Source organism: Oncorhynchus keta, unplaced genomic scaffold (genome assembly GCF_023373465.1).
Source record: "Oncorhynchus keta strain PuntledgeMale-10-30-2019 unplaced genomic scaffold, Oket_V2 Un_contig_1049_pilon_pilon, whole genome shotgun sequence".
NCBI lineage: Eukaryota > Metazoa > Chordata > Actinopteri > Salmoniformes > Salmonidae > Oncorhynchus > Oncorhynchus keta.
The window spans coordinates 13,631-36,927 of NW_026277115.1; the positions used below are offsets into that span (position 1 = coordinate 13,631).

At 42.7% G+C, this 23,297-nt stretch overlaps 2 protein-coding genes across 2 annotated transcripts in view; both read left to right on the plus strand.

The window, feature by feature from the left end:
• Nucleotides 1-23,297, plus strand: part of LOC127916978 (zinc finger protein 501-like) — a 45,526-nt gene that overhangs the window by 12,560 nt on the left and 9,669 nt on the right. The window lies entirely within an intron of this gene.
• LOC118370646 (zinc finger protein 501-like) lies at nucleotides 2,098-12,359 on the plus strand. The gene is made up of 4 exons (XM_052500441.1): nucleotides 2,098-2,548; nucleotides 2,974-3,071; nucleotides 3,249-3,424; nucleotides 9,243-12,359. The coding sequence occupies exons 2-4, from the start codon at nucleotides 2,983-2,985 to the stop codon at nucleotides 10,352-10,354; spliced, it is 1,377 nt and encodes a 458-aa protein (XP_052356401.1). The 5' UTR covers nucleotides 2,098-2,548; nucleotides 2,974-2,982; the 3' UTR covers nucleotides 10,355-12,359.

Genomic DNA, 23,297 nt, shown 5'->3' on the forward strand with positions numbered 1-23,297 from the left:
TTCTATTGTGTTATTGACTGTACATTTGTTTATGTGTAACTCTGTGTTGTTGTTTTTGTCGCACTGCTTTGCTTTATCTTGGCCAGGTCGCAGTTGTAAATGAAAACGTGTTCTCAATTAGCCTTCCTGGTTAAAAAAAGGTTAAATAAATACAAATAAAAAAATACCTTCATGAGGTTCTATAGTAGCAAGGATCTGACACCTCCAGAGGGCTTGATGGCTCAATCCACCAGAGGTATGGCTACATCATAGGCCTTGTTCAAAGAGATCTGTAATGAAGCATGTTGTGGTGATGAACCTTCATGAGGTTCTACTGACTGGACATCACTACACATACGGTGAGTAGAGTGGGGACCTCTGAGCGATGGTCCTGTCTAGACTTGGCACCGTGAAGTATATGAGCTCCATGGTAGTTGGTAGTTGACTCGGTTACCTTTCAGACATGGAAGACAAACGTACTGAGATGTGAAGACGGGAGAGACTATGGCCCTATATAGGAAGTGGAGTCATCTGCTATTAGCTGTTGCTTGACAGATGTTGTTTGATTGGATCTCCCTAGACTCCGCCCCTAACGAGGCTTATAATATCATAGAACAGGGGTTATGTTAGGTAACCTTAAGTTACATGTCCTACTATGCTAATGTCTCTGTATTAAAGGGCCCATAACTTTAACACTGGCAGAGATCCTGGAACTAATATACCATTAAAGTATATTATGTTCAACAATATATATAAAAAATTTAAACATTTATATTTTCAATATTTATATTTTCTATATTAATAAATTAATGTAAGACATGTATGAATGAAATCAAAATACAAGTATACATACATACAAGCCCTTAATTAACCAACAATGCAGTTTTAAGAAAAATAAGTGTTATGTATAAAATACAAATAATTTAGGTTAAAGAGCAGCAGTAAAGTAATAGTAGCGAGGCTGTATACAGGTATTACCAGTACAGAGTCAATGTGGAGGCTATATACAGGTATTACCAGTACAGAGTCAATGTGGAGGCTATATACAGGTATTACCAGTACAGAGTCAATGTGGAGGCTATATACAGGAGGTACCAGTACAGAGTCAATGTGGAGGCTGTATACAGGGGGTACCGGAACAGAGTCAATGTGGAGGGTATATACAGGAGGTACCGGTACAGAGTCAATGTGGAGGCTATATACAGGAGATACCAGTACAGAGTCAATGTGGAGGCTATATACAGGAGGTACCAGTACAGAGTCAATGTGGAGAGTATATACAGGAGGTACCGGAACAGAGTCAATGTGGAGGCTATATACAAGAGGTACCGGTACAGAGTCAATGTGGAGGCTATATACAGGAGGTACCGGAACAGAGACAATGTGGAGGCTATATGGAGGTACCGGAACAGAGTATGTGGAGGGTATATACAGGAGGTACCGGTACAGAGTCAATGTGGAGGCTATATACAGGAGATACCAGTACAGAGTCAATGTGGAGGCTATATACAGGAGGTACCAGTACAGAGTCAATGTGGAGGCTATATACAGGAGGTACCAGTACAGAGTCAATGTGGAGGTATATACAGGAGAGGTACCAGAACAGAGTCAATGTGGAGGCTATATACAGGAGATACCAGTACAGAGTCAATGTGGAGGCTATATACAGGAGATACCAGTACAGAGTCAATGTGGAGGCTATATACAGGAGGTACCAGTACAGAGTCAATGTGGAGGCTATATACAGGAGGTACCGGAACAGAGTCAATGTGGAGGTATATACAGGAGAAACCAGTACAGAGTCAATGTGGAGGCTATATACAGGAGGTACCGGAACAGAGTCAATGTGCGGGGACACAGGTGAGTCGAGGGATTCATTTTAAGCTTCTACGTCTGTGTACAGGAAAGTATCATTTGTAAGACGTAAGAGAAAATATATCTGTTTATTGTTAAATTATTATGACGTTCTTTCCAATACAAAAGTGTAGTACCTATTGTTTCCAAACTGCGTTACCCACTCCAGCCAGCTGATGGCGATGGGCGTCTTTCAGGTGATGCTTCTTGCGTGACGTATAATGGACTGGACGGGACACTTCTTCAGGAACAACAACGCGGCTACTCTTTCAACCACCTCGGTAGCCTGTTAGCCAACATAAAACTGAAAGATTGATTCTTTAGACCATGTTATTGTACATTAGCTAATCTCAGTGTTTAGACAAATTTCGGTTGACGTATCTACTGGTGAACTTTAACCTAATGTGCTTGTTCAATTTGCAAACTTGTTAAAGATTGATACTGAGGTTAGCACTAGGCTAGTCGCTAATGCTAGCTAGCTAGCTAACATCCCTGACCATGAGCGCACTGAACTACTCCTCCCTTGCTAATGAAGATGAGGTCTGCTTTACGGAGAAAGAATCTTTCAGAATGAAAAAGGAGGAAGAGGAGGCTGTTATAGTGAAAGAAGAGAAAGAACCTTTTAGAGAGGAAGAGGATGCTATCTTAATAAACGTGAAGGAGGAAGACGTTTTGAGAGTGAAAAAGGAGGAGACAGAAGATCCGATTGACACCAGTGAGTACTGTCTTAAAAACAAGGACACAAACTATGCAGTTGTTGAACTAATGTGGGGTTTTTAATGGGCATTCTTACTGTAGGAATTGTTAAATGGTCGATCTGCCATTGGTTCATATGTTTTTGGAACTTTTCAATTAGATGTATTGAATTCTCCATGTGTTCGACATTAAAGTTCCCCTCATCTAGTATAACAGTCTTTTAAAATTCAATATTGGTGCATATGTTCTACTTAAAATATAAAAAAGGCACCCATTTTGTGGAACAACCCTTTTACATTTGCACCACAAATATTCTTTTAGGAAATCAAGATGAAAGTGGCCATTTTAGGCCCTTTTTAGACATATTCATGCCTCTTGTAAGACTCTGTGATTGCAATAGAAGATCATAAGTTTACCATCTGTTTGATGTTCTCATTCACACAGGAGAGAGACATGACAATGGTGGATCCTCTGCGGAGCCTCAACAACATCCTGATGCTGACGAGGCAGAGAAGAGTCTCTCCAGATCAGAACACCAGATGGTACAGCTTGGTCTGGTCTAGCATACAGCTTGGTCTGGTCAAGCATACAGCTTGGCCTGGTCTAGCATACAGCTTGCTTTATCGGCTTGGGCTGGGTTTCTGTAGAGCACTTTATGATAACAGTGACATCAGCATCCATAATGATGTGCATCTGTGTCCCCTCTTTATGGTTACCAGGACAACGCTAGCCCTTCCAGCCTCCCGGAGTCCATGTCGTGCCTCTCCCGGTCGCACCTTACTGCTGGGTATGAAGAGTTTGTCTGTGCTGCTGGTGGACTGCAGGAAAACAACGGGGCTGAGTGGAACTGTGAGAGGAGGAGAAGAGATGAAAGGATCAGATTTGACTCATCAAAGTAAGTGCTGTAGTTTAGTTTGAACAAATACAATAGATCTGCCCACTGGTATCTGTTACCAGGACAACCAGTGGAGTTCTGTTAGTTGACAGGAAGATAGACTGGTGGATATGGATGTTATGAATATCATAACACTGAAAAAGGATTCTGCCAATGAAAAGAGAGAAACCAATAGACCATATAAAACCTTGATGAAAGTTAGCTTTAGAGAGAGAATTTCAAGATGATCCAATGTAAGGTGCTTGTTTTACAAAAACTTATCCTTAAAACATTATGGATATTACATTGCCTGTCCCAGTCAACAACCCCTATCTTTACAAGACTGTTGAACAGGCAAACTAAACTCTAGACACTGTTAATTAATTAACTAATACAGAGGAAAGCTGTGATCAGGCTTATAGGGAAGGACATTCAATAAACACAGCACTTAAAAATGACTGATTGGCTGAGAGAAATTGATGATTATAAAAATATTGTTTGGGCTGTTTTGTTAGACTTCAGTGCGGCTTTTGACATTATCGATCGTCGTCTGCTGCTGAAAAAACGTATGGCTTTACACCCCCTGCTATATTGTGGATAAAGAGTTTTTAAAAAACAATTAACCTTTTATTTAACTAGGCAAGTCGGTTAAGAACAAATTCTTATTTTCAATGACGGCCTAGGACTGCCTTGTTCAGGGGCAGAACGACTGAGTTTTACCTTGTCATCTCGGGGATAAGATCCAGCAACCTTTTGGTTACTGGCCTACCGCTCTAACCACTAGGCTACCTGCCGCCCCAGAGCCACCTGTCTAACAGAACACAGAGAGTGTTATTTAATGGAAGCCTGTACAACACAATCAAGGTAGAATCAGGAATTCCCCAGGGCAGCTGTTTGGCACCTACCTTTTTCAATCTTTACCAACAACATGCCAATGACATTTGAGTAAAGCCAGTGTGTCTGTATGCGGATGAATCAACATTGTACACGTCAGCTACCACGGAAACTGAAATGACAGCAACACTTTCAAAGAGCTGCAGTGAGTTTCAGAATGGGTGGCAAGGAATAAGTTATTCCTAAATATTTCAGATTACCTTAAATTACATGGCCTACTATGCTAATTCTGTAGCGCTATTGTTAGAGGGGGGTAAAGATCAAGTTTTGTTGGGGCGCCAGGCAGGTATTAACCCTAGTTATTAAAGTTAGTTGAATAGATAGAGTAGTGCTTCCAGACACATTCTAAACATGATGGAGTCTTAAAGGAGGACTTTAGCATCTAATGATGAATTACTATGGAGTCTGATGCTTTAAAGGAGAAGTTTACCCAAAATCCAGTAACTTCTAAGTGATTCCATACATTGAAACTAGTCCAGTGATTTTTTTCAGTTTTAGAAACTTCCGAGTATTTCTCTCCAATATGCATAGTAATATGCATATATTAGCTTCTTGGCCTGAGTAGCAGGAAGTTTACTCTGGGCACACTTTTCATCTGAACGTGAAAATGCTACCCCTATCCCAAACAGGTTAAAGTAGGACTGTAGCATCTAATGATGAAACATTATAATATAAATAATATATGCCATTTAGCAGACGCTTTTATCCAAAGCGACTTTGGAGTCATATAAAGGAGGCTTGTTGCATCTGATGATGAATTACTATGGAGTCTGATGCTTTAAAGAAGAAGTTTACCCAAAATCCAGAAACTCCTAGGTGATTCCATACATTGAAACTAGTCCAGTGGATTTTGTCCCTCTCCCCCTGTGGTGCTGTACTGAAACAGCTGCTCTCCCTCTCTCTTCCTGTAGTGCTGTACTGAAACAGCTGCTCCCCTCTTTCTCCCTGTAGTGCTGTACTGAAACAGCTGCTCTCCCTCTCTCTCCCTGTAGTGCTGTACTGAAACAGCTGCTCTCCCCTCTCTCTCCCTGTAGTGCTGTACTGAAACAGCTGCTCCCCCTCTCTCTCCCTGTAGTGCTGTACTGAAACAGCTGCTCCCCTCTCTCTCTCCCTGTAGTGCTGTACTGAAACAGCTGCTCTCCCTCTCTCTCTCTCCCTGTAGTGCTGTACTGAAACAGCTGCTCTCCCTCTCTCTCCCTGTAGTGCTGTACTGAAACAGCTGCTCTCCCTCTCTCTCCCTGTAGTGTTGTACTGAGACAGCTGCTCTCCCTCTCTCTCCCTGTAGTGCTGTACTGAAACAGCTGCTCCCCCCTCTCTCTCCCTGTAGTGCAGTACTGAAACAGCTGCTCTCCCTCTTTCTCCCTGTAATGCTGTACTGAAACAGCTGCTCTCCCTCTCTCTCCCTGTAGTGCTGTACTGAAACAGCTGCTCCCCCTCTCTCTCCCTGTAGTGCTGTACTGAAACAGCTGCTCTCCCTCTCTCTCTCCCTGTAGTGCTGTACTGAAACAGCTGCTCTCCCTCTCTCTCCCTGTAGTGCTGTACTGAAACAGCTGCTCTCCCCTCTCTCTCCCTGTAGTGCTGTACTGAAACAGCTGCTCTCCCTCTCTCTCTCCCTGTAGTGCTGTACTGAAACAGCTGCTCTCCCTCTCTCTCCCTGTAGTGCTGTACTGAAACAGCTGCTCCCCCTCTCTCCCTGTAGTGCTGTACTGAAACAGCTGCTCTCCCTCTCTCTCTCCCTGTAGTGCTGTACTGAAACAGCTGCTCTCCCTCTCTCTCCCTGTAGTGCTGTACTGAAACAGCTGCAAAAACTTGACTTGTGACGTTGCTGGATGCGGGCCTCGCTCTGCTGCTTTGCCAGTTAATTTGTTATTTTATTACAGCTATGGCCTTTGTCTTTCACCTGGAGTTGTTTGTTTATGTCTGAGAAAAAAACACCTTTCAACTCATAAAACATACAAAATAAACTCAGCAAAAAAATGCACGTATCTTTTCAGGGCCCTATCTTTCAAAGATTATTGGTAAAAAATCCAAATAACGTCACAGATCTTTATTGTAAAGGGTTTAAACACTGTTTCCCATAGTTCAATGAACCATAAACGATTAATGAACATGCACCTGTGGAACGGTCGTTAAGACATCAACAGCTTGCAAACGGTAGCCAATTAAGGTTACAGTTATGAAAACTTAGGACACTAAAGAGGCCTTTCTACTGAATCTGAAAACACCAAAAGAAAGATGCCCAGGGTCCCTGCTCAACCATGTGAATGTGCCTTAGGCATGCTGCAAGGAGGCATGAGGACTGCAGATAAATTGCAATGTCTGTACTGTGAGACGCCTAAGACAGCGCTACAGTGAGACAGGACAGACAGCTTATCGTCCTCGCAGTGGCAGACCACGTGTAACAACACCTGCACAGGATCGCGACATCCGACCATCACACCTGCGGAACAGGTACAGGATGGCAACAACAACTGCCCAAGTTACACCAGTTACACCAGGAACGCTCAGACTGTCCTCAATAGGCTGAGAGAGGCTGGACTGAGGGCTTGCAGGCCTGTTGTAAGGCAGGTCCTCACCAGACATCAATGGCAACAACGTCGCCTCTGTCACAAGGTGGAGGGGACGTCATGGTCTGGGGCGGTGTGTCACAGCATCATCAGACTGAGGTTGTTGTCATTGCAGGCACTCTCAACGCTGTGCGTTACAGGGAAGACATCCTCCTCCCTCGTGGTACCCTTCCTGCATGCTCATGACAATGCCACCAGCCATACTGCTCGTTCTGTGCGTGATTTCCTGGTAGCATCTCACTGTAAGTTCTGCCAAATCTGGTGCAGTCCATGAGGAGGAGATGCACTGCAGTACTTAATGCAGCTGGTGGCCACACCAGATTTTTTATTTATTTTTATTTCACCTTTATTTAACTCGGCAAGTCAGTTAAGAACAAATTCTTATTTTCAATGACTGTTCAGGGGCAGAACGACAGATTTGTACCTTGTCAGCTCGGGGATATGAACTTGCAACCTTTCTAACCCTTTCGGTTACTAGTCCAACTCTCAAACCACTAGGCTACCCTGGCTCCCCAGATACTGACTGTTACTTTTGATTTTGACACCCCCTTTGTTCAGGAGGATGGATTATCTTGGCAGAGAATAAATGTTGACTAACAGGGATGTAAAAAATTCTGCAATCCTTTTTTTTCAGCTCATTAAACATCCAACACTTTACGTGTTGCGTTTATAATTTGTTTATTGTAGTTACTATCAGTTTTACGAACATCTTTCCAAATATTTCACTTTATTTTTTACTTTACCCAAAATATGACATCAGCGATAATCAAAATGTTGAAAATCTGTGAATGTCTAAATAAGAAATTGGTCCATTTAAACAGCAGGTGTCGAACCCTTTCAACAACGGGGAGATGTTACTGATGTGCTTTGTGTTTTAGAGGTAAAAACTAGTTTTGGACTTCCACTTTAAATTACTTATTTACTTATGTTATGTTTAAGGAAGTGTGTACAGTCGTGGCCAAAAGTTTTGAGAATGACACAAATTTAAATTTTCACCAAATCTGCTGCCTCAGTTTGTATGATGGCAATTTGCATATACTCCAGAATGTTATGAAGAGTGTTCAGATGAATTGCAATTAATTGCAAAGTCCCTCTTTTCCATGCAATTGAACTGAGTCCCCCCCAAAACTGGGAGCTTCAAAAGGAGGGTGGTGCTTGGAATCATTGTTCTTCATATGTCACCCACGGTTACCTGCAAGGAAACACGTGCTGTCATCATTGCTTTGCACAAAAAGGGCTTCACAGGCAAGGATATAGCTGCCAGTAAGATTGCACCAAAATCAACCATTTATCGGATCATCAAGAACTTCAAGGAGAGCGGTTCAATTGTTGTGAAGAAGGCTTCAGGGCACCCAAGAAAGTCCAGCAAGTGCCAGGACCGTCTCCTAAAGTTGATTCAGCTGCGGGATCAGGGCACCAACAGTACAGAGCTTGCTCAGGAATGGCAGCAGGCAGGTTTGAGTGCATCTGCACGCACAGTGAAGCGAAGACTTTTGGTGTCAAGAAGGACAGCAAGGAAGCCACTTCTCTCCAGGAAAAACATCAGGGACAGACTGATATTCTGCAAAAGTTACATGGATTGGATCCTCGGAGAGCAACTTCTCCCAACCATCCAGGAACAGTTTGGTGACGAACAATGCCTTTTCCAGCATGATGGAGCACCTTGCCATAAGGCAAAAGTGATAATTAAGTGGCTCGGGGAACAAAACATCAGTATTTTGGGTCCATGGCCAGGAAACTCCCCAGACCTTAATCCCATTGAGAACTTGTGGTCAATCATCAAGAGGCGAGTGGACAAACAAAAACCAACAAATTCTGACAAAATTCAAGCATTGATTATGCAAGAATGGGCTGCCATCAGTCAGGATGTGGCCCAGAAGTTAATTGACAGCATGCCAGGGCGGATTGCAGAGGTCTTGAAAAAGAAGGGTCAACACTGAAAATATTGACTCTGCATCAACTTCATGTCATTGTAAATAACAGCCTTTGACACTTATGAAATGCTTGTAATTATACTTCATCATTCCATAGTAACATCTGACAAAAATATCTAAAGACACTGAAGCAGCAAACTTTCTGGAAATTAATATTTTTCATTCTCAAACCTTTTGGCCACTACTGTAGGTCGCATTCTGTATCATACAGCTATTAAAGTTATATATTTAGAACTACCTGCTCGATTGGAATCCAGTGACGTCTGTGTCTTGAGTGTCCTAGAACTGTTTAGTTTTTTGTGTTCTGACGAAAACAGAATGAATAAATAAGTAGTGTAAACATTGTCAGTAATTACCAGGAAACTTTACAACATAGCAAGGCCGTTTTATATGTGGAGGTTTCATTCGGGTCTCTATTTTTAAAAAATGAACTGTCTTTGGCAGGAGAAAGACCAGACTCAGAGGAACCAGAGCCAGGGACGTCCAAACCAGCAAGAAGACACCAGTGTTCCCACTGTGGAAAGGGTTGTAACCACTTAAATGAGCTTAAACGACATGAGAGAATACACACAGGGGAGAAGCCTTACCACTGTTCCCAGTGTGGAAAGGGTTTTAACGATTTGGGAAAGCTGAAACGACACGGGAGAATACACACAGGGGAGAAGCCTTACCACTGCTCCCAGTGTGGAAGGCGTTTTAACGATTTGGGGAAGCTGGAACGACACGAGAGAATGCACAGGGGGGAGAAGCCTTACCACTGCTCCCAGTGTGGAAAGGGTTGTAATGATTTGGGGAAGCTGAAACGACACGAGAGAATACACACGGGGGAAAAGCCTTACCACTGCTCCCATTGTGGAAAGCGTTTTAACGATTTGGGGAAGGTGAAACGACATGAGAGGATACACACAGGGGAGAAGCCATACCATTGCTCTCACTGTGGAAAGTGTTTCAACCAGTTAGGGACCCTGAAACAGCACAAGATAATACACACAGGGGAGAATCGTTACCACTGCTCCCAGTGTGGAAAGGGTTTTCACGATTTGGGGAAGCTGAAACGACATGAGAGAATACACACAGGGGAGAAGCCTTACCAGTGCTCGCAATGTGAAAAGATGTATAGCGAGAAAGGACACCTGAAAGCCCATGAGAAAATTCACACAGGGGAGAAGCCTTACCAATGCTCCCAGTGTGGAAAGTGTTTCACCTGGGCAGGGTATCTGAAAAAACACGAAAGAATACACACAGGGGAGAAGCCTTACCACTGCTCCCAGTGTGGCAAGTGTTTCAACGGGGCAGGGGATCTGAAAAAACACGAAAGAATACATACAGGAGAGAAGCCTTACCACTGCTCCCGCTGTGTCAAGTGTTTTAACCAGTTAGGGGCCCTGAAACAGCACGAGAGAATACACACAGGGGAGAAGCCTTACCACTGCTCCCAGTGTGGCAAGTGTTTTATCCAGTTAGGGACCCTGAAACAGCACAAGATAATACACACAGGGGAGATGCATTACCACTCCTCCCAGGATGCAAAGCTTTTGCCCATTTTGGAAGCCTGAAATAACATGAGACACAGAGGAGAAGGCTTACAGAAGGTTAGATTTTGGGAAAACATATTACTCATAACAATCACTTAAATGTCATTAGAGAATCCACACAGGAGAGAGAAATTACTTCTCTTAGCATGTATATTGATGTTTCACATGTCATTGACTCACAATTCATCAGAGAACATACACAGTGCTCCCGTTGTCTTATATTGTTGCCTTATAATGTGTTTACCTGTTTTTACCAGATGAAATTGCTTCTTCCAATTATTGATAAACATGTACCTGTTAAGAAACTGACTGTTAGATATGTTAAGACTCCATGGATTGATGAGGAATTTAAAAACTGTATGTTTGAAAGAGTTGGGGCAAAAGGACTGGCTAATAAGTCTGGCTGCACATCTGTACTGCAAATTGAGAAATTATGTGACCAAACTCAACAAAAATAATAAACTTATTAAGAAAAAACAACAGCAGCTAAGATGCTATATATAAGAAGAATAGATTTTAAAAAACATCATGAAAGAAAAGCAGAGCAAGTATTGCATTTTGTAAAGTTAGTGTGGGAGATATTGGTATCGATCAATAATGACAAACCTCCTGGCATTGACAACTTAGATGGAAAGCTACTGAGGACAGTAGCTGACTCTATAGCCACTCCTATCTGACATATTTTTAATATGAGCCAAGAGGAAAGTCTTTGTTCTCAGGCCTGGAGGGAAGCCAAATTAATCCACTACCTAAGAGTGGTAAAGCTGCCTTTACTGGTTCTAACAGCATACCTATAAGCTGGCAGCAAGCTCTAAGCAAACTGTTGGGGGAAAAAATGGTTTGAGCAAATACAATGCTATATTTCTGTAAACAAATGAACAACATACTTTCAGCATGCTTATAGAGAAGGGCACTCAACATGTACTGCACTGACACAAATGACTGATGATTGGCTGAGAGAAATTGATAACAAGAATATTGTGGGAGCTCTATTGTTAGATTTCAGTGCAGCCTTTGATATTATTCACCATAACCTGTTGTTTAAGAATGTTTGTGCTATGGCTTTTCAACCTCTGCCATAATGTGGATTCAGAGCTGTCTATCTGATAGAACTCAGAGGGTTTTTAATGGAAGCTTCTCTAATGTCAAACATATAAAGTGTGATGTACCACAGGGCAGCTCTCTAGGCCCTCTACTCTTTTCTATTTTTACCAATGGCCTGCCACTGGCATTAAACAAAGTATGTGTGTCCATGTATGCTGATGATTCAACTATATAAGCTACCAGCAACCACAGCTAATGAAGTCACTGAAACCCTTAACAAAGAGTTGCAGTCTGTTTTGGAATGGGTGGCCAGTAATAAACTGGTCCTGAACATCTCTAAAACTAAGAGCATTGTATTTGGTACAAATCATTCTAGAAGTGCTAGACCTCAGCTGAATCTGGTAATGAATGGTGTGGCTGTTGAACAAGTTGAGGAGACTAAATTACTTGGCACTACCTTAGATTGTAAACTGTCATGGTCAAAACATATAGATTCAATGGTTGTAAAGATGGGGAGAGGTCTATCCGTAATAAAGAGATGCTCTGCTTTTTTGATACTACTCTCCACAAATCAAGTTCTGCAGGCTCTAGTTTTGTCTCATCTTGATAATTGTCCAGTCGTGTGGTCCAGTGCTGCAAGGAAAGACCTAGTAAAGCTGCAGCTGGCCCAGAACAGAGCGGCTGTCACACCCTGGCCATAGAGAAGCTTTTATTCTCTATTTTGATTAGGCCAGGGTGGGCATTCTATGTTCCTTTTTCTGTGTTTTTGTATTTCTTTGTTTTTGGCCGAGTGTGGTTCCCAATCGGAGGCAGCTGTCTATCGTTGTCTCTAATTGGGAATCATACTTAGGCAGCCTTTTTCCACCTGTGTTTTTTGGGTAGTTGTTTTCTGTATAGTTGCTTTGTCTTACAGAACTGTTCGTTCTTCTCTTTGTTATTTTGTTCGAATGTTGTTTGATTAAATAAAAATCATGAACACTTACCACGCTGCGCTTTGGTCCATGCCTTCCCACGATAGACGTGACAATTGTGTCATGTTTTATGTTGACCGCAGGATGGGTAGCTGCTGCTTTTGCAACAGCTAATGGGGATCCTAGTAAAATACCAAATACCAAACTCTGTTATTCTCTCTGAGCTCAGAAATAAAGAATCTTGGTTTGACTTGGACTCCAGCAGATCCTTATATTATAATATCCACTACAACTCACCCACAGATTGCTGTTTCATGATTGTCTCAATGAAGAGTTCCTCATTCCACTTTCCTGTGGGCTTTTACAAGCCTCCCACTGGTTGAATAAACATTGTTTCCACATCAAATTAAAAACATCCTTAACATTGATGAACCTTCTATCTTCATCCCAAAACTAGCAACATTAACTATTGTCTATTGTTATTCTCAATGACATTCCTGGCCTTATGAAATCCTAGCTAAATACAATGTTCCCACCCACCCGTTTTCATGTCTTTGGTTATGCAAACATTTGTTTATTCGATTATATTTCTCAATATAGTTTTAATTCTGTATGGGTCACGCATTCCTTTGGTCATGTGGTCCCTTATGGGTCAATGATTTTAATTAGAATATAGCAATTATGCTCTGTCCTCAATCACTTACAGTTTCTCTGGAAAGTATTCAGACCCCTTGACTTTTAGGTTTAGGTCATCAGTAAAGGGGACGTCTTAAATATTACAATGACCCTTTCAAAGACAGACATCCCCCAGACCTCCCCCTATAACTATTTTTTAAAGGGTAAATTTTCCTCCCCCATGATGCCATCTATTTTGTGAAGTGCCCCAGTCCTTCCTGCAGCGAAGAACCCCCACAACGTGATGCTGCCACCTGTGTGCTTCACGGTTGGGATGGTGTTCTTCGGCTTGCAAGCATCCCCCTTTTTCCTCCGAACATAACGATCGTCATTATAACCAAACAGTTCTATTATTGTTTCATCAGACCAGAGGACGCCTTCAGGCATTTGGAAATCGCTCCCAAGGATGAACCAGACTTGTGGAGGTCTACCATTTTTTTCTGAGATCTTGGCAGATTTTTATTTATTTTCCCATGATGTCAAGTAAAGAGGCACTGAGTTTCAAGGTAGGTCTTGAAATACATTCACAGGTGCTCTTCCAATTGACTCAAATGATGTCAATTAGCCTATCAGAAGCTATAGACATAATTTTCTGGAATTTTCCAAGGCTGTTTAAAGGCACAGTCAACTTAGTGTATGTAAACTTCTGACCCACTGGGATTGTGAAATAATCTGTCTGTAAACAATTGTTGGAAAAATGACTTGTGTCATTAACACAATGTCTTGTTGACAAGACATTTGTGGAGTTGTTGAAAAATGAGTTATAATGACTCCAACCTAAGTGTATGTAATATTTGACTTCAACTGTAAATGCTGTATCATTCACTATCTACTCTTCGCTATATATTGCATCTTAGCTGCTGTGTTTCTGCTCATCCATGTTTTATACTTCTATATTTCCATTCCTTTACTGGATTATGTGTATTAGGTTTAGTTGTGGAATTTGTTAGATATTATCTGTTTGATACTGCTGTACTGTTGGACTTAGAAGCATAAGCATTTCACTACACTCACAATGACATCTGCTAACCATGTGTATGTGACCAATAACATCTGCTAACCATGTGTATGTGACCAATAACATCTGCTAACCATGTGTATGTGACCAATAACATCTGCTAACCATGTGAATGTGACCAATAACATCTGATAACCATGTGTATGTGACCAATAACATCTGCTAACCATGTGTATGTGACCAATAACTAAGATATTATCGTTATTAAATCAATATTTGCGCATAAAGGATTAATGCCGCCACTTCTCGTTTATACATTTTACATTCAAAATGACCCCACCATGTCAAACGAAGTAACAAATCGTCTGTCGGCATTTAGAAAAGTGTTCAGGCATATCCTGTTTCCATCAGCCTGGTCATTACTTTGGAAATGGTTGGATCAATATCCACCTTCATGATATGGATGAAGCCTGATTTGGAATGTCTGAGTAGTTCTATATGATGTCATAATACACACCTCCGATAATCAAGTGATATTTGGAATGTCTGAGTAGTTCTATATGATGTCATAATACACACCTCCGATAATCAAGTGATATTTGGAATGTCTGAGTAGTTCTATATGATGTCATAATACACTCCTCTGATAATCAAGTGATATTTGGAATGTCTGAGTAGTTCTATATGATGTCATAATAAACCCCTCTGATAATCAAGTGATATTTGGAATGTCTGAGTAGTTCTATCTGATGTCATAATACACCCCTCTGATAATCAAGTGATGTTCACATGTGATGCATTTACATTTACATTTAAGTCATTTAGCAGACGCTCTTATCCAGAGCGACTTACAAATTGGTGCATTCACCTTATGACATCCAGTGGAACAGCCACTTTACAATAGTGCATCTAAATCTTTTAAGGGGGTGAGAAGGATTACTTTATCCTATCCTAGGTATTCCTTAAAGAGGTGTGGTTTCAGGTGTCTCCGGAAGGTGGTGATTGACTCCGCTGTCCTGGCGTCGTGAGGGAGTGTGTTCCACCATTGGGGAGCCAGAGCAGCGAACAGTTTTGACTGGGCTGAGCGGGAACTGTACTTCCTCAGTGGTAGGGAGGCGAGCAGGCCAGAGGTGGATGAACGCAGTGCCCTTGTTTGGGTGTAGGGCCTGATCAGAGCCTGGAGGTACTGAGGTGCCGTTCCCCTCACAGCTCCGTAGGCAAGCACCATGGTCTTGTAGCGGATGCGAGCTTCAACTGGAAGCCAGTGGAGAGAGCGGAGGAGCGGGGTGACGTGAGAGAACTTGGGAAGGTTGAACACCAGACGGGCTGCGGCGTTCTGGATGAGTTGTAGGGGTTTAATGGCACAGGCAGGGAGCCCAGCCAACAGTGAGTTGCAGTAATCCAGACGGGAGATGACAAGTGCCTGGATTAGGACCTGCGCCGCTTCCTGTGTGAGGCAGGGTCGTACTCTGCGGATGTTGTAGAGCATGAACCTACAGGAACGGGCCACCGCCTTGATGTTAGTTGAGAACGACTGGGTGTTGTCCAGGATCACGCCAAGGTTCTTAGCGCTCTGGGAGGAGGACACAATGGAGTTGTCAACCGTGATGGCGAGATCATGGAACGGGCAGTCCTTCCCCGGGAGGAAGAGCAGCTCCGTCTTGCCGAGGTTCAGCTTGAGGTGGTGATCCGTCATCCACACTGATATGTCTGCCAGACATGCAGAGATGCGATTCGCCACCTGGTCATCAGAAGGGGGAAAGGAGAAGATTTGCTCCATTGTTTACAATTAAGTTGGAGGCCCATTCTGATGGTGTATGTCTATTTATTTATTTATTTCACCTTTATTTAACCAGGTAGGCAAGTTGAGAACAAGTTCTCATTTACAATTGCGACCTGGCCAAGATAAAGCAAAGCAGTTCGACACATACAACGACAGAGTGACACATGGAGTAAAACAAACACAGTCAATAATACAGTATAAACAAGTCTATATACAATGTGAGCAAATGAGGTGAGATAAGGGAGGTAAAGGCAAAAAAAGGCCATGGTGGCAAAGTAAATACAATATAGCAAGTAAAACACTGGAATGGTAGATTTGCAATGGAAGAATGTGCAAAGTAGAAATAAAAATAATGGGGTGCAAAATAAATAGATTAATTAAATACAGTAGGGAAAGAGGTAGTTGTTTGGACTAAAATATAGGTGGGCTATGTACAGGTGCAGTAATCTGTGAGCTGCTCTGACAGTTGGTGCTTAAAGCTAGTGAGGGAGATAAGGGTTTCCAGTTTCAGTGCTTTTTGTAGTTCGTTCCAGTCATTGGTAGCAGAGAACTGGAAGGAGAGGCGGCCAAAGAAAGAATTGGTTTTGGGGGTGACTAGAGAGATATACCTGCTGGAGCGTGTGCTACAGGTGGGAGATGCTATGGTGACCAGCGAGCTGAGATAAGGGGGGACTTTACCTAGCAGGGTCTTGTAGATGACATGGAGCCAGTGGGTTTGGCGACGAGTATGATGCGAGGGCCAGCCAACGAGAGCGTACAGGTATGGTGAAATCCTAGTGTGGCTTGAAATAAATAGGATTATTAATCATAAACTCCTATAGCAACAATACACTGCTGCTTTGACTTCAAGAGAATGGGCTGATGGGTGGTGGTGCTACTCTATAGGTAAAACTGTCCAGTATCAATGTTCAATACACTCAATAGGTTGATCAGTAGGCAGTTAGCTGCTTAGCCGCACAGCTCGCTAACACAACTCGCTTACTTAAATATTTACAAAAATGTGAGGGGTGTACTCAAAAAATCATACAATGTGATTTTCTGGATTTTTGTTTTAGATTCCGTCTCTCACAGTTGAAGTGTACCTATGATAAAAATGACAGACCCCTACATGCTTTTCTACATGCTTTTCTACATGCTTTGTAAGTAGGAAAACCTGCAAAATTGACAGTGTATCATATACTTGTTCTCCCCACTGTGTATAAATATATATACAGTGGGGCAAAAAAGTATTTAGTCAGCCACCAATTGTGCAAGTTCTCCCACTTAAAAAGATGAGAGAGGCCTGTCATTTTCATCATAGGTACACTTCAACTATGACAGACAACCACTAGTCATGAGTGCACACGATTTGGTTTAATTTGAAGTGATCTATTTGAAGATATGTCTGTCAGAGTTGACATTGTAGGGGATAGGCTGGCTAGCCGGGTCCTCCATATTACTTCACAGCCTGTAAAAAAAAAAATCTGACATGATTTCGGCATTCTGTAACGGCTTTCTTCCGTCGAAGGAGAGTCGGACCGAAATGCAGCGTGGTTAGTTCGATACATCATTAATAAGGGAAAAACACAAACAAATACAAAAACAACAAACGGAATGTGAAAACCTATACAGCCTATCTGGTGAAATAACTTACACAGAGACAGGAACAATCACCCACAAAACACACAGTGAAACCCAGGCTACCTAAATATGGTTCCCAATCAGAGACAACGAGAATCACCTGACTCTGATTGAGAACCGCCTCAGGCAGCCATAGCCTATGCTAGACACCCCTACTCAGCCACAATCCCAATGCCTACTAAAACCCCAATACGACAACACAATAAACCCATGTCACACCCTGGCCTGACCAAATAACTAAAGAAAACACAAAATACTAAGACCAAGGCGTGACACATTCTTTGGAATTCTGATCGGTTTTATGTACTGGAAAAATAGAAAAGAGAGGTGTAACTTTGCATTGGGACTTGTGATGCTATACTAATGCAGATCCATATGTTACATGTGGTTACATTTAGCTACCTTCACTTTAAGGGAGTTGTATGGCCACATTTAGATGTGGAAAAAAACAGACAGAGAAAACAATTTATATTCTAACAGTATTTGGGTCATTCTTGAGCTCTGGTAATATTTCAGTCCCACTGACTGATTTTGTATATAAATTGAAATAAATATAGAATTAATTTAAACTTTATTAATTACAAAATCATGTTTTTTTATATGTCCCCCAGGCGTTTCAATCCATTTTTACTTGGGAAATTAATATTAAAATGATGCACAGGAGCTTTACAAAGGCCTCCATGAGACAATCACGTCAGTGAAGCTGTTCTTTGTGAAGAGTGCCGATGTTGAACGTGCGATGGAGATGATGCCAAGACCGATAAAAGCGGTGCCCTCCACCATGAGACACCAGGTCATCCCCCTTCTCCTGGTGAGCTGCTTTCTGGGGATCTCAGTTGAGAATACACCAGGTCATCCCCCCTGCTCCTGGTGGGCTGATGTCTGGGGATGTCAGTTGAGAATACACCAGGTCATCCCCCCTGCTCCTGGTGAGCTGATCTCTGGGGATGTCAGTTGAGAATACACCAGGTCATCCCCCTTGCTCCTGGTGAGCTGATGTCTGGGGATGTCAGTTGAGAATACACCAGGTCATCCCCCCTGCTCCTGGTGAGCTGATCTCTGGGGATGTCAGTTGAGAATACACCAGGTCATCCCCCTTGCTCCTGGTGAGCTGATGTCTGGGGATGTCAGTTGAGAATACACCAGGTCATCCCCCCTGCTCCTGGTGAGCTGATCTCTGGGGATGTCAGTTGAGAATACACCAGGTCATCCCCCCTGCTCCTGGTGAGCTGATCTCTGGGGATGTCAGTTGAGAATACACCAGGTCATCCCCCTTGCTCCTGGTGAGCTGATGTCTGGGGATGTCAGTTGAGAATACACCAGGTCATCCCCCCTGCTCCTGGTGAGCTGATCTCTGGGGATGTCAGTTGAGAATACACCAGGTCATCCCCCTTGCTCCTGGTGAGCTGATCTCTGGGGATGTCAGTTGAGAATACACCAGGTCATCCCCCCTGCTCCTGGTGAGCTGATCTCTGGGGATGTCAGTTGAGAATACACCAGGTCATCCCCCTTGCTCCTGGTGAGCTGATCTCTGGGGATGTCAGTTGAGAATACACCAGGTCATCCCCCCTGCTCCTGGTGAGCTGATCTCTGGGGATGTCAGTTGAGAATACACCAGGTCATCCCCCTTGCTCCTGGTGAGCTGATGTCTGGGGATGTCAGTTGAGAATACACCAGGTCATCCCCCCTGCTCCTGGTGAGCTGATCTCTGGGGATGTCAGTTGAGAATACACCAGGTCATCCCCCCTGCTCCTGGTGAGCTGATCTCTGGGGATGTCAGTTGAGAATACACCAGGTCATCCCCCCTGCTCCTGGTGAGCTGATCTCTGGGGATGTCAGTTGAGAATACACCAGGTCATCCCCCCTGCTCCTGGTGAGCTGATCTCTGGGGATGTCAGTTGAGAATACACCAGGTCATCCCCCCTGCTCCTGGTGAGCTGATCTCTGGGATGTCAGTTGCCTTTGTTCAACAAAGAAGGACCTAAACTGTACATGATTTAACACACAGCACTTCAGTTTCAGGCAGAAGGTCCTGGCTGCTCCAGAACAGCCAGCCAATGAGGAAAATACTTTTTTATCCAGGCATCATCCTCGGCACGGATGAAGTTAGTGTATATGTGAAATACAGTGGGGAGAACGAGTATTTGGTACACTGCCGATTTTGCAGGTTTTCCTACTTACAAAGCATGTAGAGGTCTGTCATTTTTATCATAGATACACTTCAACCGTGACAGACGGAATCTAAAACAAAAATCCAGAAAATCACATTGTATGATTTTTAAGTAATTCATTTGCATTTTATTGCATGACATAAGTATTTGATACATCAGAAAAGCAGAACTTAATATTTACAGAAACCTTTGTTTGCAATTACAGAGATCATATGTTTCCTGTAGTTCTTGACCAGGTTTGCACACACTGCAGCAGGGATTTTGGCCCACTCCTCCATACAGGCCTTCTCCAGATCCTTCAGGTTTCGGGGCTGTCGCTGGGCAATACGGACTTTCAGCTCTCTCCAAAGATGTTCCATTGGGTTCAGGTCTGGAGACTGGCTAGGCCCCTCCAGGACCTTGAGATGCTTCTTACGGAGCCACTCCTTAGTTGCTCTGGCTGTGTGTTTCGGGTCGTTGTCATGCTGGAAGACCCAGCCACGACCCATCTTCAATGCTCTTACTGAGGGAAGGAGGTTGTTGGCCAAGATCTCGCGATACATGGCCCCATCCATCCTCCACTCAATACGGTGCAGTCGTCCTGTCCCCTTTGCAGAAAAGCATCCCCAAAGAATGATGTTTCCACCTCCATGCTTCACGGTTGGGATGGTGTTCTTGGGGTTGTACTCATCCTTCTTCCTCCAAACACGGCGAGGGGATTTTAGACCCAAAAGCCCTCTTTTTGTCTCCTCAGACCACATGACCTTCTCCCATTCCTCATCTGGATCATCCAGATGGTCATTGGCAAACTTCAGACGGGCCTGGACATGCGCTGGCTTGAGCAGGGGGACCTTGCGTGCACTGCAGGATTTTAATCCATGACCGCGTAGTGTGTTACTAATAGTTTTCTTTGAGACTGTGGTCCCAGCTCTCTTCAGGTCATTGACCAGGTCCTGCCGTGTCGTTCTGGGCTGATCCCTCACCTTCCTCATGATCATTGATGCCCCACAAGGTGAGATCTTGCATGGAGCCCCAGACCGAGGGTGATTGACCGTCATCTTGAACTTCTTCCATTTTCTAATAATTGCGCCAACAGTTGTTGCCTTCTCACCAAGCTGCTTGCCTATTGTCCTGTAGCCCATCCCAGCCTTGTGCAGGTCTAAAATGTTATCCCTGATGTCCTTACACCCTCTCTGGTCTTGGAGGTTGGAGTCTGTTTGATTGAGTGTGTGGACAGGTGTCTTTTATACAGGTAACGAGTTCAAACAGGTGCAGTTAATACAGGTAATGAGTGGAGAACAGGAGCGCTTCTTAAAGAAAAACTAACAGGTCTGTGATAGTCGGAATTCTTACTGGTTGGTAGGTGATCAAATACTTATGTCATGAAATAAAATGCAAATTAATTAGTTAAAAATCATACAATGTGATTTTCAGGATTTTTGTTTTAGATTCCGTCTCTCACAGATGAAGTGTACCTACGGTGAGTAGAGTGGGGACCTCTGAGGGATGATCCTGTCTAGACTTGGCATCAGAGAGTATATGAGCTCTATGGTTGTTGACTATATCCCCAAAGTGAGAGACTAACAAGTCATTGAAATAGAACGGAAGGTTATCTAACAGAACCCTGATTCTATGATATTCACCAGGTTACCTAACAGAACCCTGATTCTATAATACTTACCAGGTTACCTAACAGAACCCTGGTTCTATGATATTCACCAGGTTACCTAACAGACCCCTGATTCTATAATATTTACCAGGTTACCTAACAGAACCCTGATTCTATGATATTCACCAGGTTACCTAACAGAACCCTGATTCTATGATATTCACCAGGTTACCTAACAGAACCCTGATTCTATAATATTTACCAGGTTACCTAACAGAACCCTGATTCTATGATATTCACCAGGTTACCTAACAGAACCCTGATTCTATGATATTCACCAGGTTACCTAACAGAACCCTGATTCTATAATATTTACCAGGTTACCTAACAGAACCCTGATTCTATGATATTCACCAGGTTACCTAACAGAACCCTGGTTCTATAATATTCACCAGGTTACCTAACAGAACCCTGATTCTATAATATTCACCAGGTTACCTAACAGAACCCTGGTTCTATAATATTCACCAGGTTACCTAACAGAACCCTGATTCTATAATATTCACCAGGTTACCTAACAGAACCCTGATTCTTTGATATTCACCAGGTTACCTAACAGAACCCTGATTCTATAATATTCACCAGGTTACCTAACAGAACCCTGATTCTATGATATTCACCAGGTTACCTAACAGAACCCCGATTCTATGATATTCACCAGGTTACCTAACAGAACCCCGATTCTATGATATTCACCAGGTTACCTAACAGAACCCTGATTCTATAATATTCACCAGGTTACCTAACAGAACCCTGATTCTATGATATTCACCAGGTTACCTAACAGAACCCTGATTCTATGATATTCACCAGGTTACCTAACAGAACCCTGATTCTATGATATTCACCAGGTTACCTAACAGAACCCTGATTCTATGATATTCACCAGGTTACCTAACAGAACCCTGATTCTATGATATTCACCAGGTTACCTAACAGAACCCTGATTCTATGATATTCACCAGGTTACCTAACAGAACCCTGATTCTATGATATTTACCAGGTTACCTAACAGAACCCTGATTCTATGATCTTCACCAGGTTACCTAACAGAACCCTGATTCTATGATATTCACCAGGTTACCTAACAGAACCCTGATTCTATGATATTCACCAGGTTACCTAACAGAACCCTGATTCTATGATCTTCACCAGGTTACCTAACAGAACCCTGATTCTATGATATTCACCAGGTTACCTAACAGAACCCTGATTCTATGATATTCACCAGGTTACCTAACAGAACCCTGATTCTATGATATTCACCAGGTTACCTAACAGAACCCCGATTCTATGATATTCACCAGGTGAAAGTATATGAGCTCCATGGTAGTTGGTAGTTGACCAGGTTACCTTTCACACATGGAAGGCAAACGTACTTAGATGTGAAGACGGGAGAGACTATGGCCCTATTTAGGAAGTGGAGTCGTCTGCTATTAGCTGTTGCGTGACAGACGTTGTTTGATTGGATCTCCCTAGACTCCGCCCTTAACGAGGCTTATAATATCATAGAACAGGGGTTATGTTAGGTAACCTTAAGTTACATGTCCTACTATGCTAATTTCTCTGTATTAAATGGCCCATAACTTTAACACTGGCAGAGATCCTGGAACTAATATACCATTAAAGTATATTATATTCAACAATATATGTAAAAAATCGAAACATTTTTATTTCCAATATTTATATTTTCTATATTAATAAATTAAACCTTGACCCAGAAAATATAAACCTTGACCCAGAAAATATAAAAAACTATCGGCCTATATCGAATCTTCCATTCCTCTCAAAAATTTTAGAGAAGGCTGTTGCGCAGCAACTCACTGCCTTCCTGAAGACAAACAATGTATACGAAATGCTTCAGTCTGGTTTTAGACCCCATCATAGCACTGAGACGGCACTTGTGAAGGTGGTAAATGACATTTTAATTGCATCGGACCGAGGCTCTGCATCTGTCCTCGTGCTCCTAGACCTTAGTGCTGCTTTTGATACCATCGATCACCACATTCTTTTGGAGAGATTGGAAACCCAAATTGGTCTACACGGACATGTTCTGGCCTGGTTTAGATCTTATCTGTCGGAAAGATATCAGTTTGTCTCTGTGAATGGTTTGTCCTCTGACAAATCAACTGTAAATTTCGGTGTTTCAAGGTT

Coding starts and splice junctions, on each gene's coding strand:
- LOC118370646 (XM_052500441.1), top strand. CDS start 2,983: ATGACAATGGTGGATCCTCTGCGGAGCCTCAACAACATCCTGATGCTG. Junction 3,072..3,248: donor CCAGATCAGAACACCAGATG/GTACAGCTTGGT, acceptor TATGGTTACCAG/GACAACGCTAGCCCTTCCAG. Junction 3,425..9,242: donor ATCAGATTTGACTCATCAAA/GTAAGTGCTGTA, acceptor TGTCTTTGGCAG/GAGAAAGACCAGACTCAGAG.